Source organism: Engystomops pustulosus, chromosome 4 (assembly GCF_040894005.1).
Source record: "Engystomops pustulosus chromosome 4, aEngPut4.maternal, whole genome shotgun sequence".
NCBI classification, from domain to species: domain Eukaryota; kingdom Metazoa; phylum Chordata; class Amphibia; order Anura; family Leptodactylidae; genus Engystomops; species Engystomops pustulosus.
In genome coordinates, this window is record NC_092414.1 from 6,131,608 (window position 1) to 6,147,859 (window position 16,252).

General features: G+C 48.6%; 2 protein-coding genes across 3 annotated transcripts in view; one reads left to right on the top strand and one right to left on the bottom strand.

The window, feature by feature from the left end:
• CECR2 (CECR2 histone acetyl-lysine reader) overlaps nucleotides 1-6,662 on the bottom strand; it is a 32,988-nt gene extending 26,326 nt beyond the window's left edge. The window contains exon 1 of one of the 2 annotated variants that reach the window (XM_072144896.1): nucleotides 6,453-6,662. In XM_072144896.1, coding sequence (XP_072000997.1) covers nucleotides 6,453-6,566 — 114 coding nt within the window. In that variant the 5' untranslated portion in view covers nucleotides 6,567-6,662. The remainder of the gene's footprint in view (nucleotides 1-6,452) is intronic. The other variant, XM_072144897.1, reaches the window with a different exon arrangement.
• The window catches only part of LOC140125944 (adenosine deaminase 2-like), a 79,296-nt gene that overhangs the window by 12,750 nt on the left and 50,294 nt on the right, over nucleotides 1-16,252 (top strand). The window lies entirely within an intron of this gene.

Genomic DNA, 16,252 nt, shown 5'->3' on the forward strand with positions numbered 1-16,252 from the left:
CTATAAAATAAAAGGCCTTTAAGAGCAGCGGAGGGCCCTGCCGAGCGCCGGAGCCGTACACAGCCGCCCTGGGGTGAGGCAGACAATGGGCGAGAGACGGGAGAGAAGGGATCTCACTGCAACGCCAACGTCAGACGCCGCTGACACAACAGGTCATTAGTGACATCGCTCAAGACAAGAAGCCCCTGCCCCTTAAATCAGCCCAAGTGTCTGCCCATCTGTCACCAAATCCTGCAGGCGAGCCGGGGGCGGGGGTGAGGCCAATGCCGAAAACATCTCTGATCCCACAAGCAAAGCCCTGACCACCCTGGTGATACATACATGGTGCACGACTTAGGTTACACAGTACAGAAACCGCACCATCTGAAGAGGCATAAAGTGCCCCCGCAGGCAATAGCCGAAATCATCCCTTATCCCACAAGCAAAGCCCCGACCACCCTGGTGATACACGGAAGTGGTGCACGTCCTGCACCGTGCAGAAACCGCACCATCTGAATAGAGGCATAAAGTGCCCCCGCAGGCAATAGCCGAAATCATCCCTTATCCCACAAGCAAAGCCCCGACCACCCTGGTGATACACGGAAGTGGTGCACGTCCTGCACCGAGCAGAAACCGCACCATCTGAATAGAGGCATAAAGTGCCCCCGCAGGCAATAGCCGGAATCATCCCTTATCCCACAAGCAAAGCCCCGACCACCCTGGTGATACACGGAAGTGGTGCACGTCCTGCACCGAGCAGAAACCGCACCATCTGAATAGAGGCATAAAGTGCCCCCGCAGGCAATAGCCGGAATCATCCCTTATCCCACAAGCAAAGCCCCAACCACCCTGGTGATACACGGAAGTGGTGCACGTCCTGCACCGTGCAGAAACCGCACCATCTGAATAGAGGCCTATAGTGCCCCATCTGCAGACAGGGGTGCTGCAAATGCTGAAATCATACCCTATCCCACAAATGGAGCCCTGAACGCATTGGTGATACGTGGTAGGGCCACGTGCATCATACACACTACGGAAACTGCACCATCTGAATAGAGACGTATGGTGACCCAGCAAGTGTCTGCCCATCTGTCACCAAATCCTACAGGCGACCAAAGGGTGGGGGGTGAGGAGAGTGCAGAGATCATCCCCGATTACACAGGCAAAGCCTTGACCCCCCCCCCCCCAGTGATGTGTGAAAGAGTCTGTGTGTTATGCTATGTACAGGGCGCCCTCGTGCTGTACCCCCAAATATCAAACCGCAGGATCCCTTCCTCATTTAGAAGTCCACAATCATACAGTCAACTTGTACAACCAATCACAGCTCAGCTTTATTTTCTCCACAGCAGTGTCACAGATGAAAGATACACAATGATTGGTCGCTCAGGGCAGTCATTTTCTGTCCATAGCAACCAGTCTTTTATACAAAATCTGCCAGCAGCAACCAATCATGTTAGAGCTTTCATGTATTAAACTGCTGTGGGAAATTTTAAGCGGATCTGTGATTGGTCATTGCAGTTATGTTAAACACGGCCCTTATATTATCTCGGCTTGCTGTCAGTGAATGAAATGGTTTCCACTGCTCTAACTCCAAAAATGTTTACATCTCCGTCTAATACCTCAGGTAGACAGGGATGAAAGCAAGCAGAGATCTAGATAACGGAGCGAGGGAAGACAAACCGGACTCAATCACATCTGACTGATATACGCAGAGAAAATAAAAATTCCACAATAACGTGAATGCGATGCCCCCCCCCCCCCTCCGATGCCTGAGCCGTGTGATTTGCGCTGACCACTATTTTGGTGAGGGGTGCAGCCACAGACCCTCCTGTACATCTCCTCACATCCCCCTCACTCTTGTCCTGCTGAACTTTTAACCTGGCCGCACATTCCCCTGCAGTCTCAGATGGCAGGACATGTGCTGCCCCGCAGGAGGAGTTGTCATGGGGCCCCAGTACTAAACCAAGAACCTGGGGCCTCATCTCCCATGTATAATCCAGGCCTCAGCCCTCAGGTTGGATCACACACCCCGATGATATTGTTACGTAGATTTTTGTTCACTTCGTACATTAAACAGTTTTAACCCTCCATCACCTGAATGAAAGGATCTATTTGTCATATCAAAAGCAAATGGACCTGGGGGCCTGGGTGTTTACAGCAGTCCTCAACCTCCCCCAGCGGGGCATCTCCTACCCCCAACGACACCTTGATGTGCGGCCTGAACACCTCCACGTAACCGCTCCCAACGGACTGCCCCACTCATCCGTATATACCCCATACACCAATAAAAAGAACTGGGGAGTGGAATTAGGAAAACCAGGATCCCCTCTTCTGGTGATGGCACTCGTCCCAGAGTTGGCTCGTCAGCCACAGTGGACCCAGGGTTTGGGCTGCCCACTCAAGGATTTGCCACTTATCCATGGGAGAGATTATGGAGGCTTCTCACTTGACTATTGACAACCGCCACAATACACAGGCGTCCAACCATTGGGACCCTCACAAATCACAATAGTGGGGGGGGGGGGGGGGGGGGTTCTGTTCTACATCTCCCTCAGTATCTAAAGGAGCCCCCTAGATGCTCTATTCACTGGCCAGAAGAGGATCCCTCATTTTCATGTCCCATCAATCGGATTATTATCTCCTTTCATGGTAGAACAAGAAAACTTGGGATAATCCCTTAGAATAAGCTTTTGGGGTACATTTAGAGTGCCCTGACATTAGCAGCCGCCCCCTTTAAAGCAACATCACCAAAACTTTAGAGTGGGGGGTTACAAAACCATACGACATAAATGATCACACACCAAATAAGTGAATCCGGATCAGCCCATAAATGAGTACTGCTGGTAGCGAGGGGTTAATGCAGAGCGGCAGCGCCGGGGGACGGGTGGTATCTTCCCTGTGTGACAGGACTGCTGATGAGAGAATTCGGAGGGTCTGGGGCCGCCTATAATCAGCCCTGCAGCTGCTGCACTGCACCTGGGATCTCCCCAATGGCCGCCTGGTAACGAGCGCTGGGCGAGGAGTTTACACGAGCGCAAGGCGTGACATGGGATGATGGAATAGGGTGGCAATACTCCGAGTGGGCACGGAGGGGGGTGCAGACTAGTGGTGACATAAGTACGGCACTCAGAAACACTTCACCGCTTACTATAAAATCTTACAGGTTGTCATCCATAAACTCAGACAGCAACAGAACAGCTCCCCAAGTGGCCAGCCAGGGAAACTAAATCACTGCAGCAAATTAATTAGATTCCAAAAAGTTCACAATGAAGTTTCCTGCTCTTTTAGTTGGCCGGCCATTGATTTCAATGTGTCCATGTAACGTACGAATAAGTAGGGTCCTCACTAAGCGGATACTCTATAGGGGTTGTCTACTATATTATTAGTGTATATCTGATATCTAATAATGTAGGTCTGTATCATCATTAAACAATTAGGTTGATGCAGATTACAGGGGGCTTCCAGCGATCACTGTAGAGGGTCCGTCATCTCACGCCGCACATCCCAGTGCAATGCTCCATAATACAAGAAGGTTGTTGGTGCGCTGCATTCAGCACGTAGGAGCTCGGTGCGAGGTCCCAGGACTACGTCATCAGGGGGAGGGCAGGGGGCGTCTCTGCTCCACAAGAAAGAGTCCAAGTCGTCCCCTAATCTCAACCATAACACAAAGCCACGTGTTATGCATCAGCAGAGACCTGGGAAAGTAGTTCCCCACTCAGACCTAAAGCCAAATATTGGGAGGGTTATAAGCAATCTGCACTGCGCCCCAATACCTCTACCATTCACGCCCATAGCTGATAACAGCGAACAATAGCACAAACTCAACTACATGAACTCTACAGAAGGTGACTGTAAAAAATCCCAATACTCAGAGGTAGCTAGCCCAGAAGATGGTCCTGCATACGGTCAGTCTCAGCTGACGCAAGTTTGGCGCAAGTCACAATAAACACGTAACAGCTGCACCGCAACAAAGGCGGCTACAGCCCCCGGCGGTCACGTGACTCGTCCCTTTTACTACTGTTGATTTATTAAACGTGAAATCTACAAAAAGAGTCCGGGGACACATGAATGAAGCATCTGTAGACTAGTTCTGTCCAGCACGTACAGAGTTAATCGCCCCTCTCCCCCTGAGTCACTTATCAGAGCCCAGAACTCAATTTACACTACAAACAGCTTCACATTATCCTGCAAAGTGACAGGATGGGGACAAAGAGAGAAGAAGGGGTGGGGGGCGAGACCCCCTGACAGGACTGTAATTCAATTAACCCCCTCAGGGACAAGACTCATCACCTGAAACACATCCAGGAGGCAGAAACTTCAGACACAATGTTACAAACTCTTTATAAGTTCTATCTGATACAAGAGTTGTTACAACGCTGCAGAGTAAGATTTGTAACTTATACCAGGCTTCCATATTGCTGCTCAGTACTCCGGGAAAGCTGGGTGGTGACCATATAGGTTTTTACCTAGCTTTTCCCAAACAGGATAAGTGAAACCAGAGCTGTGCAGAATTGAAAGAGTTAATAGAGAGCTGCCTGCAGCAAAGCCCGTGCCCCCTCCCTTCCTCGGGAGTTGCATTGTCCCCTCATAGATGCCATGCTGCCCCTGGAAGACACAAAGTCCCCAGAACAAAACAAACAGAGGGGTTTCCCCGGAGTGAGAGACCCCCACCCGCCCCCACTGCAGGCCCAGAACAAAACCTCCCCATTATATCCAGCAGACTGCATCCCAAAAGGCAGCGCAGAGGGGGGAGCAGCACCTAATATCACCAGCTAAAACCTCAACACTACACCAAGGGTTAAACTCACCTCTCTGTGCTAAATGAAAGAGTGTCAGCTCCTGTGACAATAAGGAAAGCAATAAACAAGCAAATCGGATCCTTATTGTTCACTGCAACCCAGCTTTCCAAAGCGGCGCGGTCATCCGCATATCACAGCCGAATAGTAACAGTATGAGCAATAACATGGGAGTAATAAGACAACTTTCCATACACCCGAGCGGCAAACAAGGCATCTGTAGGAGTCAGAGGGGTCTGCACACAGCTTTCCCTGATACCTGAATGGCAAACAACTAGACTGAAATGTCACCCAGGAGCAAAGTGTGGATACAACTTCAAATCACTCCAAGACAGTAGAAATTGTCAATCGGCTTTCCAGGATTCATCATTCAGGAGCCGGGAGAAGTTGGGTGACAACTGTATTAATATTGGTTGTCCCCCAACTTTCCAGGATTCCTGAAGAGCATATTATCCTCTTCCTGACACAGATTTGTCACATCTGCCCAGGAAGGGGCACTAAAGCAATAACATACCCATATACCCCCATAAACTAGATGCCTGGTGGGGGTAGACATGTGTCAGTGACCCCCCCCCCCCCCCCAAACAAGTCTCCTGGATTAACCCCAAACAGCATCTGGTGACTAAAGGTCATTATGGTACAGAGAAGATTTGGGGTCTCTCTGGCTCCTCCCGGTCTATTGCCCCCCCCCCCAACCGCAACAAACAAGCAGTTAATAGTCCACACTGACATTACTACCAGCCTTCCCCCAAAATACTGCCCTCACTGTGACCCCAATACCACTCCCCTCGCCTGATGGAATGGGGCCCCTACCTATTGTCATTACTCCTGGGCTTTGATCACCAAAATAATGACAGCAGCGTGACCCCAATACCCAGTGACAGGACACAGATGTACCCCCCCCCCCATCCAGTTACCCCCATCCTCTTCAGCCCCCGGGCCAGTTACCCCCATCCTCTTCAGCCCCCGGGCCAGTTACCCCCATCCTCTTCAGCCCCCGGGCCAGTTACCCCCATCCTCTTCAGCCCCCGGGCCAGTTACCCCCATCCTCTTCAGCCCCCGGGCCAGTTACCCCCATCCTCTTCAGCCCCCGGGCCAGTTACCCCCATCCTCTTCAGCTCCCGGGCCAGTTACCCCCATCCTCTTCAGCCCCCGGGCCAGTTACCCCCATCCTCTTCAGCCCCCGGGCCAGTTACCCCCATCCTCTTCAGCCCCCGGGCCAGTTACCCCCATCCTCTTCAGCCCCCGGGCCAGTTACCCCCATCCTCTTCAGCCCCCGGGCCAGTTACCCCCATCCTCTTCAGCCCCCGGGCCAGTTACCCCCATCCTCTTCAGCCCCCGGGCCAGTTACCCCCATCCTCTTCAGCCCCCGGGCCAGTTACCCCCATCCTCTTCAGCCCCCGGGCCAGTTACCCCCATCCTCTTCAACCTCCGGGCCAGTTACCCCCATCCTCTTCAGGCCCCGGGCCAGTTACCCCCATCCTCTTCAGGCCCCGGGCCAGTTACCCCCATCCTCTTCAGCCCCCGGGCCAGTTACCCCCATCCTCCTTAAACACCTAAGAACAGTTATCCCCATGCTCTAAGAGAATAATAAGCATCCTCCTCAAACTCCAGGACAGTTCCCCCCATCCTCCTCGTTGCCCCGTACATCTCTACACTTATCCCCCGGGCACTTACCTCAATTTCGAAGTCCGGCAGCTGGAAAGCGGTGCGGAACAGGGAGCAGAAGTGGGCGACCGCCGGGACCCTCCAGCAGGAGCGGAGCTCCACCAGGGCAGCGTCCGGGGGCATCCCGAGAGCTCAGGCGGCGGCGGCACCGGGAGCCCGGGCACAGCGTGCGGAGCCACAATGTGAGAGCAGAGCGGGGGGCGGGACCGGAGCATCACACCGCCCACCACACCCAGACACGCCTAACATTACCATAAGTCTCCGCCCACTACATAGAAAACACGCCCAAACATTCCGCCCCGCACACCGCGACACGCCCATCATTACCATTACTCTCCGCCCACTACATCAAGAAAACGCCCACCCGTCCACTGCACTCACAATACTCGCTACATAATCATTAGAACCAAAGTACCAATAATACTACAGAGAATACTAGAAGGAGGCTCCTAATACAGAGAATACCAGGAGGAGGCTCCTAATACAGAGAATACTAGGAGGAGGCTCCTAATACAGAGAATAATAGAAGGAGGCCCCTAATACAGAGAATACCAGGAGGAGGCTCCTAATACAGAGAATACTAGGAGGAGGCTCCTAATACAGAGAATACTAGAAGGAGGCCCCTAATACAGAGAATACCAGGAGGAGGCTCCTAATACAGAGAATACTAGAAGGAGGCTCCTAATACAGAGAATACTAGGAGGAGGCTCCTAATACAGAGAATACCAGGAGGAGGCTCCTAATACAGAGAATACTAGGAGGAGGCCCCTAATACAGAGAATACTAGGAGGAGGCTCCTAATACAGAGAATACTAGAAGGAGGCTCCTAATACAGAGAATACCAGAAGGAGGCTCCTAATACAGAGAATACTAGAAGGAGGCTCCTAATACAGAGAATACTAGGAGGAGGCTCCTAATACAGAGAATACTAGGAGGAGGCTCCTAATACAGAGAATACTAGGAGGAGGCTCCTAATACAGAGAATACTAGGAGGAGGCTCCTAATACAGAGAATACCAGAAGGAGGCTCCTAATACAGAGAATACCAGGAGGAGGCTCCTAATACAGAGAATACCAGGAGGAGGCTCCTAATACAGAGAATACTAGAAGGAGGCTCCTAATACAGAGAATACTAGGAGGAGGCTCCTAATACAGAGAATACTAGGAGGAGGCTCCTAATACAGAGAATACTAGGAGGAGGCTCCTAATACAGAGAATACTAGAAGGAGGCTCCTAATACAGAGAATACTAGGAGGAGGCTCCTAATACAGAGAATACTAGAAGGAGGCTCCTAATACAGAGAATACCAGGAGGAGGCTCCTAATACAGAGACTACTAGGAGGAGTCTCCTAATACAAAGACTACTAGGAGGAGGCTCCTAATACAGAGAATACTAGGAGGAGGCTCCTAATACAGAGAATACTAGAAGGAGGCTCCTAATACAGAGAATACTAGAAGAAGGCTCCTAATACAGAGAATACCAGGAGGAGGCTCCTAATACAGAGAATACCAGGAGGAGGCTCCTAATACAGAGAATACTAGGAGGAGGCTCCTAATACAGAGAATACTAGGAGGAGGCTCCTAATACAGAGAATACTAGGAGGAGGCTCCTAATACAGAGAATACTAGGAGGAGGCTCCTAATACAGAGAATACTAGAAGGAGGCCCCTAATACAGAGAATACTAGAAGGAGGCTCCTAATACAGAGAATACCAGGAGGAGGCTCCTAATACAGAGAATACTAGGAGGAGGCTCCTAATACAGAGAATACTAGGAGGAGGCTCCTAATACAGAGAATACCAGGAGGAGGCTCCTAATACAGAGAATACTAGGAGGAGGCTCCTAATACAGAGAATACTAGAAGAAGGCTCCTAATACAGAGAATACCAGGAGGAGGCTCCTAATACAGAGAATACCAGGAGGAGGCTCCTAATACAGAGAATACCAGGAGGAGGCTCCTAATACAGAGAATACTAGGAGGAGGCTCCTAATACAGAGAATACCAGAAGGAGGCCCCTAATACAGAGAATACCAGAAGGAGGCTCCTAATACAGAGAATACCAGGAGGAGGCTCCTAATACAGAGAATACCAGGAGGAGGCTCCTAATACAGAGAATACTAGGGGGAGACTCCTAATACAGAGAATACTAGAAGGAGGCTCCTAATACAGAGAATACTAGAAGGAGGCCCCTAATACAGAGAATACTAGAAGGAGGCTCCTAATACAGAGAATACTAGAAGGAGGCTCCTAATACAGAGAATACTAGAAGGAGGCTCCTAATACAGAGAATACTAGAAGGAGGCCCCTAATACAGAGAATACTAGGAGGAGGCTCCTAATACAGAGAATACCAGGAGGAGGCTCCTAATACAGAGAATACTAGGAGGAGGCTCCTAATACAGAAAATACCAGGAGGAGGCTCCTAATACAGAAAATACCAGGAGGAGGCTCCTAATACAGAGAATACCAGGAGGAGGCTCCTAATACAGAGAATACCAGGAGGAGGCTCCTAATACAGAGAATACCAGGAGGAGGCTCCTAATACAGAGAATACTAGGAAGAGGCTCCCTGATACTCCTAATACTGAGAGGAGGCTCCCTGATACTGGTAATACTAGGAGGAGGCTCCTTGATACTGAGAATACTAGGAGGAGGCTCCATGATGCTGATAATACTCGTAGGCGGCTCCCTGATACAGAGAATACTAGAAGGAGGCCCCTAATACAGAGAATACTAGGAGGAGGCTCCTAATACAGAGAATACTAGAAGGAGGCTCCTAATACAGAGAATACTAGGAGGAGGCTCCTAATACAGAGAATACTAGAAGGAGGCTCCTAATACAGATAATACTAAGAGGAGGCTCCTAATACAGAGAATACTAGGAGGAGGCTCCTAATACAGAGAATACTAGAAGGAGGCTCCTAATACAGAGAATATTAGAAGGAGGCTCCTAATACAGAGAATACTAGGAGAAGGCTCCTAATACAGAGAATACCAGGAGGAGGCTCCTAATACAGAGAATACCAGGAGGAGGCTCCTAATACAGAGAATACCAGGAGGAGGCTCCTAATACAGAGAATACTAGGAAGAGGCTCCCTGATACTCCTAATACTGAGAGGAGGCTCCCTGATACTGGTAATACTAGGAGGAGGCTCCTTGATACTGAGAATACTAGGAGGAGGCTCCTTGATACAGATAATACTAGGAGGAGGCTCCTTGATACTGAGAATACTAGGAGGAGGCTCCATGATGCTGATAATACTCGTAGGCGGCTCCCTGATACAGAGAATACTAGGAGGAGGCTCCCTGATACAGATAATACTAGGTGGAGGCTCCCTGATACAGATAATACCAGGAGGAGGCTCCCTGATGCTGATAATACTAGGAGGAGGCTCCCTGATACTAAGAATACTAGGAGGCGGCTCCCTAATACTAATAATACTAGAAGGAGGCTCCCTGATACTAAGAATGCTAGGAGGCGGCTCCCTGATACTAAGAATACTAGGAGGAGGCTCCCTAATACTGGTAATACTAGAAGGAGGCTCCCTGATACTAAGAATGCTAGGAGGCGGCTCCCTGATACTAAGAATACTAGGAGGAGGCTCCCTGATACTGGTAATACTAGGTGGAGGCTCTCTGATACAGAGAATAGGAGGAGGAAGCTCCTTGATACAGAGAATACTAGAAGGAGGCTCCCTTTTACTGGTAATACTAGGAGTAGGCTCCCTGATACTGATAATGCTAGGAGGAGGCTCCCTGATACAGAGAATACTAGGAGGAGGCTCTCTGGTACAGAGGATACTAGGAGGAGGCTCCCTGATACAGATAATACTAGGAAGAGGCTTCCTGATACTCCTAATACTGAGAGGAGGCTCCCTGATACTCATAATACTGAGCTGAGGCTCCATTATAAGACAAATAATATACTAGGAACTTCCTAGCCAAATACAATACTAAGCTCCTTGATACTCCTAATACTGAAAGAGGCTCCCTGATACTCCTTATACTTAGATGAGCCTCCATGATACAGCTTTAACTGAGAAAAGGCTCCTCAATACTACTGTTACTGAGAAAAGGCTCCCTGATACTCCTAATACTGAGAAAAGGTTCCCTGATAATCCTAATACTGAGAGGAGGCTCCCTGAAATGCCAAATACTAAGAGCAGGCTCCCTGATACTGGTAATACTAGGTGGAGGCTCCATGATACTGATAATACTGAGAAGAGGCTCCCTTATACTGACAATACTAGGAGGAGGCTCCCTGATACAGAGAATACTAGAAGGAGGCTCCCTGATACAGAGAATACTAGGAGGAGGCTTCCTGATACTAAGAATACTAGGAGGAGGCTCCGTGATACTGGTAATACTAGGTGGAGGCTCTCTGATACAGAGAATAGGAGGAGGAAGCTCCCTGATACAGAGAATACTAGGAGGAGGCTCCTTGATAATGATTATACTAGGATGAGGCTCCCTGATACTAAGAATACTAGGAGGTGGCTCCCTGATACAGATAATACTAGGTGGAGGCTCCCTGATACAGATAATACTAGGAGGAGGCTCCCTGATACAGATAATACTAGGAGGAGGCTCCCTGATACAGATAATAGGAGGAGGCTCCCTGATACAGATAATACTAGGAGGAGGCTCCCTGATACAGATAATACCAGGAGGAGGCTCCTTGATACTGAGAATACTAGGAGTAGGCTTCCTGATGCTGATAATACTAGGAGGAGGCTCCCTGATACTAAGAATACTAGGAGGCGGCTCCCTGATACTAATAATACTAGAAGGAGGCTCCCTGATACTAAGAATACTAGGAGGCGGCTCCCTGATACTAATAATACTAGGAGGCGGCTCCCTAATACTGGTAATACTAGGAGGAGGCTCCCTGATACAGATAATACTAGGAGGAGGCTCCCTGATACAGATAATACTAGGAGGAGGCTCCCTGATACAGATAATAGGAGGAGGCTCCCTGATACAGATAATACTAGGAGGAGGCTCCCTGATACTAAGAATACTAGGAGGCGGCTCCCTGATACTAATAATACTAGGAGGCGGCTCCCTGATACTAAGAATACTAGGAGGAGGCTCCCTGATACTAAGAATACTAGGAGGAGGCTCCCTAATACTGGTAATACTAGGTGGAGGCTCTCTGATACAGAGAATAGGAGGAGGAAGCTCCCTGATACAGAGAATACTAGGAGGAGGCTCCCTGATACTGGTAATACTAGGTGGAGGCTCTCTGATACAGAGAATAGGAGGAGGAAGCTCCCTGATACAGAGAATACTAGGAGGAGGCTCCCTGATACTGGTAATACTAGGTGGAGGCTCTCTGATACAGAGAATAGGAGGAAGCTCCTGATACAGAGAATACTAGGAGGAGGCTCCCTTTTACTGGTAATACTAGGTGGAGGCTCCCTGATACTGATAATGCTAGGAGGAGGCTCCCTGATACAGAGAATACTAGGAGGAGGCTCTCTGGTACAGAGGATACTAGGAGGAGGCTCCCTGATACAGATAATACTAGGAAGAGGCTTCCTGATACTCCTAATACTGAGAGGAGGCTCCCTGATACTCATAATACTGAGCTGAGGCTCCATTATAAGACAAATAATATACTAGGAACTTCCTAGCCAAATACAATACTAAGCTCCTTGATACTCCTAATACTGAGAGGAGGCTCCCTGATACTACTAATACTGAAAGAGGCTCCCTGATACTCCTTATACTTAGATGAGCCTCCATGATACAGCTTTTACTGAGAAAAGGCTCCCTGATACTCCTAATACTGAGAGGAGGCTCCCTGAAATGCCAAATACTAAGAGCAGGCTCCCTAAAACTGGTAATACTAGGTGGAGGCTCCATGATACTGATAATACTGAGAAGAGGCTCCCTTATACTGACAATACTAGGAGGAGGCTCCCTGATGCAGAGAATACTAGAAGGAGGCTCCCTGATACAGAGAATACCAGGAGGAGGCTCCTAATACAGAGAATACTAGGAGGAGGCTCCCTGATACAGAGAATACTAGGAGGAGGCTTCCTGATACTAAGAATACTAGGAGGAGGCTCCGTGATACTGGTAATACTAGGTGGAGGCTCTCTGATACAGAGAATAGGAGGAGGAAGCTCCCTGATACAGAGAATACTAGGAGGAGGCTCCTTGATAATGATTATACTAGGATGAGGCTCCCTGATACTAAGAATACTAGGAGGTGGCTCCCTGATACAGATAATACTAGGTGGAGGCTCCCTGATACAGATAATACTAGGAGGAGGCTCCCTGATACAGATAATACTAGGAGGAGGCTCCTTGATACTGAGAATACTAGGAGTAGGCTCCCTGATGCTGATAATACTAGGAGGAGGCTCCCTGATACAGATAATACTAGGAGGAGGCTCCCTGATACAGATAATACTAGGAGGAGGCTCCCTGATACAGATAATACTAGGAGGAGGCTCCCTGATACAGATAATAGGAGGAGGCTCCCTGATACAGATAATACTAGGAGGAGGCTCCCTGATACAGATAATACTAGGAGGAGGCTCCTTGATACTGAGAATACTAGGAGGCGGCTCCCTGATACTAATAATACTAGGAGGCGGCTCTCTGATGCTAAGAATACTAGGAGGAGGCTCCCTAATACTGGTAATACTAGGTGGAGGCTCTCTGATACAGAGAATAGGAGGAGGAAGCTCCCTGATACAGAGAATACTAGGAGGAGGCTCCCTGATACTGGTAATACTAGGTGGAGGCTCTCTGATACAGAGAATAGGAGGAAGCTCCCTGATACAGAGAATACTAGAAGGAGGCTCCCTTTTACTGGTAATACTAGGTGGAGGCTCCCTGATACTGATAATGCTAGGAGGAGGCTCCCTGATACAGAGAATACTAGGAGGAGGCTCTCTGGAACAGAGGATACTAGGAGGAGGCTCCCTGATACAGATAATACTAGGAAGAGGCTTCCTGATACTCCTAATACTGAGAGGAGGCTCCCTGATACTCATAATACTGAGCTGAGGCTCCATTATAAGACAAATAATATACTAGGAACTTCCTAGCCAAATACAATACTAAGCTCCTTGATACTCCTAATACTGAGAGGAGGCTCCCTGATACTACTAATACTGAAAGAGGCTCCCTGATACTCCTTATACTTAGATGAGCCTCCATGATACAGCTTTTACTGAGAAAAGGCTCCCTGATACTCCTAATACTGAGAGGAGGCTCCCTGAAATGCCAAATACTAAGAGCAGGCTCCCTAAAACTGGTAATACTAGGTGGAGGCTCCATGATACTGATAATACTGAGAAGAGGCTCCCTTATACTGACAATACTAGGAGGAGGCTCCCTGATGCAGAGAATACTAGAAGGAGGCTCCCTGATACAGAGAATACCAGGAGGAGGCTCCTAATACAGAGAATACTAGGAGGAGGCTCCCTGATACAGAGAATACTAGGAGGAGGCTTCCTGATACTAAGAATACTAGGAGGAGGCTCCGTGATACTGGTAATACTAGGTGGAGGCTCTCTGATACAGAGAATAGGAGGAGGAAGCTCCCTGATACAGAGAATACTAGGAGGAGGCTCCTTGATAATGATTATACTAGGATGAGGCTCCCTGATACTAAGAATACTAGGAGGTGGCTCCCTGATACAGATAATACTAGGTGGAGGCTCCCTGATACAGATAATACTAGGAGGAGGCTCCCTGATACAGATAATACTAGGAGGAGGCTCCTTGATACTGAGAATACTAGGAGTAGGCTCCCTGATGCTGATAATACTAGGAGGAGGCTCCCTGATACAGATAATACTAGGAGGAGGCTCCCTGATACAGATAATACTAGGAGGAGGCTCCCTGATACAGATAATACTAGGAGGAGGCTCCCTGATACAGATAATAGGAGGAGGCTCCCTGATACAGATAATACTAGGAGGAGGCTCCCTGATACAGATAATACTAGGAGGAGGCTCCTTGATACTGAGAATACTAGGAGGCGGCTCCCTGATACTAATAATACTAGGAGGCGGCTCTCTGATGCTAAGAATACTAGGAGGAGGCTCCCTAATACTGGTAATACTAGGTGGAGGCTCTCTGATACAGAGAATAGGAGGAGGAAGCTCCCTGATACAGAGAATACTAGGAGGAGGCTCCCTGATACTGGTAATACTAGGTGGAGGCTCTCTGATACAGAGAATAGGAGGAAGCTCCCTGATACAGAGAATACTAGAAGGAGGCTCCCTTTTACTGGTAATACTAGGTGGAGGCTCCCTGATACTGATAATGCTAGGAGGAGGCTCCCTGATACAGAGAATACTAGGAGGAGGCTCTCTGGTACAGAGGATACTAGGAGGAGGCTCCCTGATACAGATAATACTAGGAAGAGGCTTCCTGATACTCCTAATACTGAGAGGAGGCTCCCTGATACTCATAATACTGAGCTGAGGCTCCATTATAAGACAAATAATATACTAGGAACTTCCTAGCCAAATACAATACTAAGCTCCTTGATACTCCTAATACTGAGAGGAGGCTCCCTGATACTACTAATACTGAAAGAGGCTCCCTGATACTCCTTATACTTAGATGAGCCTCCATGATACAGCTTTTACTGAGAAAAGGCTCAGGAAGCTCCCTGATACAGAGAATACTAGAAGGAGGCTCCCTTTTACTGGTAATACTAGGAGTAGGCTCCCTGATACTGATAATGCTAGGAGGAGGCTCCCTGATACTAAGAATACTAAGAGCAGGCTCCCTGATACTGGTAATACTAGGTGGAGGCTCCTAATACAGAGAATACTAGGAGGAGGCTCCTGATACAGAGAATACTAGGAGGAGGCTCCCTGATACAGAGAATACTAGGAGGAGGCTCCTAATACAGAGAATACTAGGAGGAGGCTCCTAATACAGAGAATACTAGGAGGAGGCTCCTAATACAGAGAATACTAGGAGGAGGCTCCTGATACAGAGAATACTAGGAGGAGGCTCCCTGATACAGAGAATACTAGGAAGAGCCTCCCAGATACTTGATTATACTAGGACGAGGTTCCCTGATACAGAGAATACTAAGAGGATGCTCCCTGATACAGAGAATTCTAGGCTCTCTGATACTCCTAATATTGAGAGGAGGCTCCCTGATACTGATAATAGTGAACGGAGGCTCCCTGATACTCCTAATACTGAGAAGAGGTTCCCTGATACTGATCATACTGAAAGGAGCCTCCCTGATAATGATAATACTGAGTAGGCTCCCTGCTACTGATAATACTGAGAGGAAGCTCCCTGATACTGATACTATTGAGTGGAGGCTACCTTATAATCATAATATTGAGAGGAGGCTCCCTGATATGCCAAATACTGAGAGGTGGCTCCCCGATACTCCTAATACTGAGAGGTGGCTCCCCGATACTCCTAATACTGAGAGGAGGCTACCTGATACTTCGTATACTGAGAGGAGTCTTTCTGATACTCCTAATACTGAGAGGAGGCTCCCTGATACTGATAATACTAAGAGGGGATCCCTGATACTCCTAATACTGAGAGGAGATTCCCTGATATTCCTAATACTTAGAGGAGGCTACCTGATACTTCGCATACTGAGAGGAGTCTTTCTGATACTGCTAATACTGAGAGGAGGCTCCCTGATACTGATAATACTAAGAGGGGATCCCTGATACTCCTGATACTTAAAGGAGGCTCCCTGATACTCCTAATACTGAGAGGAGGCTCCCTGATATACCTAATACTGAGAGAAGGCTCCTTTATACTGCTTTTACTGAGAGTTGGATCCCTTAAAGATACTCCT